Consider the following 4,229-nt stretch of genomic DNA (forward strand, 5'->3'; position numbering starts at 1 on the left):
CCGGAAGTGGCGCTGTAGCTCAAGTGGTAGAGCGCTAGCCTTGAGCTGAAGAGCTGAGGGACAGCACCCAGGCCCAGAGTTCAGGCCCCATAACCAGACCCAAAAATAAATAAATAAATAAAGGCATCCTTGTGTTCAAGACTGAGGAAGAAAGTAACAGCCACTGGCTTCTGGGAGCTGGCCTTGTATTCTCCTATTGAATACAAACAAGTTCAGGGCGTATCAGCATCACACAAGGCCACTGTGTGACCAAGTGGAGCGATGCAGGAACCGTACCACTCAGTTATCCATCTGAATGCAGACAAAACACAGACATTGTCTGAAGCAAAATACCAAACATCCCCCTCTTTGCCTAAAGGAGAAATAGCTGCTTCTCTGCCAATCACAACTTTCAAACAAATGATCTAGCTCTCCCATGCCCCATCCTGGACTCTCCCTCCATTCATTACATGCCATGAGACCTCTCTTCTTCAGCTCCACCATAGCACCACCCAACACATCCAACCACAATCATATTCCCGGGAATTGTTGGGAGGAGGGCATGGACAAGCTCCATTTCTAAAACCAAAAGAGACAAGAAAGGCTGAAAGAATTTCTATCCTCTAGGTACTTCACAAAATTCTGATACAAACAAACACATTTCTATGAGTCTATATTCTCATATTGTTGGTCTTCTGGCAAAAAGAGAGAGTGAGAGAGAGAGAAAGAGAGAGAGAGAGAGAGAGAGAGAGACTCTTCCATTCTTTCTCCAGGAAAAGTTACACTGTGAGACATAGTGCAAACAGGTGATTATGGTCCATCTGTTACACCATTACTCAAGGCAGAGATGCGTTTCCAAGGAATACGATTGAGCATAGCAGGTCCTTACACAGGCCACCATGAGCCTGGTAGTCTATTATTGTTCTGGATGCTCAAACAGAAAAAGTACTGCAAAAGATTCACTGTTGAAAACACAGAAAGCGGAATGGAAGTGATACAGCATTGACTTTGCTCTAAATTCTTTCTTTTCTCAGATTTTAGATTTACTTGAGGATGATTATCTCTTGATTGTTATTTCCTCATCAAAAGAATAAATCTAGTTTTTGAATGGTCTAGTTTTTACATAGGAAAACTAGGGGAAACTGATACAAAAGCATAAAGACTTAACATTCATTTGTGTAACTCAGTAATTTGGGTGAAATAAGTTTCAAATTATAGAGTACTATTTTCTTTGGAGGCTCTGGGGTTTGAACTCAGAACTTTATGCTTTTATTGAGCTTCTCTGCTTGCCGTGAATTCTACAACTGGAACCCAGGCCTGCCTTTGTTGCCTTATTTTGCAGAAGGAGTCTCATAGACTTTTTGTCCAGGTTGACTTCAAACCATGATCCTCCAGATCACATATTAGAGGCATAGGCCACCAGCCTTTAGCTAGCATACAACTTTTGACATCTTGAAAAATGGCTGCTAACCTTTAAGTATCAATAGTATATTCTGTCACTTCTATTTTTCTTGAAGTTAGAAGCAGAATTTCCTTTTAAATGGATTATTTTTAAATAAACAATACCCATGTAAGAAAACAGTAATAACACTAAGAAGTTGTTATTGTTTACATATTGCTTAAATAATTTTATACTGGTTTTGTGTGTGTGTGTGTGTGTGTGTGTGTGTGTCCTGGGGCTTGAACTCAGGTCCTGGATGCTGTCCTTTAGTTTATTTCCTCAAGCCTAGTGCTCTAATACTTAAGCCACAGCTCCCATTTCTGGCTTTTTGGTGGTTAGTTGGAAATAACAGTCCCGAAGACTTTCTTGCCTGAGCTGGCTTCAAAATGCAATCATCAGATCTAGTCTCCTGAATAGTTAGGATTACATGTGTATGCCACCAGCATCAAATCATATTTGCTATTTCTAATGCTTATAAAATACCAAAGGTAGGGGCTGGGAAGGTGGCTCAGTGGTAGAGTGCTTGCCTCACCTGCATGAGGCCCTGGGTTCAATTCCTCAGTACCACATAAGCAGAAAAAAGCCAGAGTGGTACTATGGCTCAAGTGATAGGGCGTTAGCCTTGAGCTGAAGAGTGAGAGACAGCTCCCAGGCCCAGAATTCAGCCCCCCATGACCAACAAAAAAAAATACCAAAGATATATACATATATATATATGTATATATATATATATATATATATATATATAATCATACCCTTTTCACAGGTAGGTACCTTGTCATGATATGCTTATATAACTTGATATGCCAAGGATATGTGTATGTGTGTGTACATATGTGTGTGTTGTCCATTGTGTAATGCAATTCCTTTTAGGTGAAATTACTTTTAACTCTTAAGATTTCATAGCATTTTAGCAGCTTATTTAATACATGTTTCTGAATGTATGTACAAGCATACACACACACAATCAGAGCTACAGTATTGGCAAAGAATTTTTGAAAAGGATATACCCTTTAAAAATTGTTTTTAAAATATGGTTTAAATATTATAATTATTACATGAAGTGATTCTGTTGTCATCACGTCCCTTGGTACTTTGAGATGAATTTGATCAATTGTCATTCAAAGCTTAAATGTTCTTTAAGACACATTTTTTACATATTTTACAGTCTTGAGTATATTGTTTTGAAGGTGTCCCAGAGACCTCAAAAAAGAAAGTAAAAGGATCTTGAAATGATAGTATAAATTAAAACAAAATGCCTCTCTTCCTTCCCACCCCTTTCTCTCTGTTTCTGTCTTCTTTATTTTTAGATGTTTATCAATTAGCTAATGCTCTATAAAAATGTCCTTGAGTGATAGGAGATTAAGTACAAAAGAACATTCTACCAATGCTTCTGTCTGCCCTGAATTACCCATCTGCCTTTAACTGATTGCAACATTTATCTTCATCCAGTATTTAAAACTGTCATATGTGGATGTGCTTGGTGATGGTGGTTGTTGTTGTTTTTATCAAATGACATGACACCACACAATTACACTACTCTCTTATTTACTGATATAAGAATTCCTTAAAGACCAGAGATTTCCACTTGTTTACTTATTTTTTTTATATCAGGAGACATTTAGTAGAGCCCAAATCTACAATATTGAACCACAATGTAAATTCAGAATGAAAGACACTCATTGGTGAATGATGATTCTTTTTATAATCCACGGCCATCTAACAGTAGAAACCATTTACACGGGGATCGACTCTAATATGCCATCCATATTATTGCTCTTTTATAAAGCATCTCTCTCAGAGGTGGGGCTGGCGGCAACAGTTTACCAGGAGTCAGGCCATAAAGAAAGAAGTGCTGGCACTGGGTGGGGCTGAATAGTTTACATCTCCTTCCAGTCTTGCTGGCTGCTATCATTTCCTTGAAAATCAAGGCTGTGGGGATATATGTCCGTGTAAGAAATCCTACAAGGCTGCGCTGTGGGACCATCCTCCCAAGTCCACTGTGTCTTAATCATTAAAACAGTTCATGTCTGGGGAAAACGGCAGAGGAGCTAAGCAAATCAAAGCAACATCATGCCAGAGAGCAGATTTTTCCCTGTCTTCTCTCCTTAGGAAGAAGACACCTAGCATGGACCCCGGAGGTATTCAGCGTGTCCAGGCATCTCAAGACCATCACCGAGCAAACGCATCTGGCCAGGAATCTGCCTTGGGCTTTACAAATCTCTCTGGAGCCACACTCGGCTTCTCAACCCACTGGCTTCTGAACATAAAAAGCCTCTCTTTGTATCCAGTCAACCTCTGAAGCGTCCATCCATCCACAGCTGCCAGCCTCAATCATCCCTCCACATGCCCAACACACACCCCTGATCGCTGCTCTCACTGTATCCATTACAACCACGCTGCCTTCCTTCCCCATGTCCTCAGCAAGCTGGAGTTTGCACCTGCCTCTTTGAAAAGCATGCTCCAGGACTGCCACCGCCTTTCTGGAAGCCTGAGCTCACAGGCACACGCGCGCGCGCACACAAACACACACACACACACACACACACACACACGCACACACGTTTGAAATGCATGCATTGCTAATGCTGGCAATGTTACCTTCTTGGGTCTTTTTCTTCTCTGACTACCGCCGTTGAACTTCTCTCCACTGTCGCTTTTGGGGGCTGCGTCTTCGTTCATCATTCTCAATAGTTTGGAAAGCAAATAGCTGTGCCATCAAACCCAGCCCGCCTTGCACAGACCACTGGCGAGTGTGTATGTAGTTACTGGAGGAAAAGAGGAGGAGGAGGAGGAGGAGGAGGAGGAG

The 4,229-nt window shown here is 41.1% G+C and overlaps 1 protein-coding gene across 1 annotated transcript in view; it reads right to left on the reverse strand.

Annotated features, from left to right (window-relative positions):
- Positions 1–4,154, reverse strand: part of Ank2 (ankyrin 2, neuronal) — a 298,210-nt gene extending 294,056 nt beyond the window's left edge. The window contains exon 1 of the mRNA XM_013023813.1: positions 4,022–4,154. Coding sequence (XP_012879267.1) covers positions 4,022–4,105 — 84 coding nt within the window. The 5' untranslated portion in view covers positions 4,106–4,154. The remainder of the gene's footprint in view (positions 1–4,021) is intronic.
- Positions 4,155–4,229: the final 75 nt, after the last annotated feature.

This window comes from Dipodomys ordii, unplaced genomic scaffold (genome assembly GCF_000151885.1).
Source record: "Dipodomys ordii isolate 6190 unplaced genomic scaffold, Dord_2.0 Scaffold70, whole genome shotgun sequence".
Classification (NCBI taxonomy): domain Eukaryota; kingdom Metazoa; phylum Chordata; class Mammalia; order Rodentia; family Heteromyidae; genus Dipodomys; species Dipodomys ordii.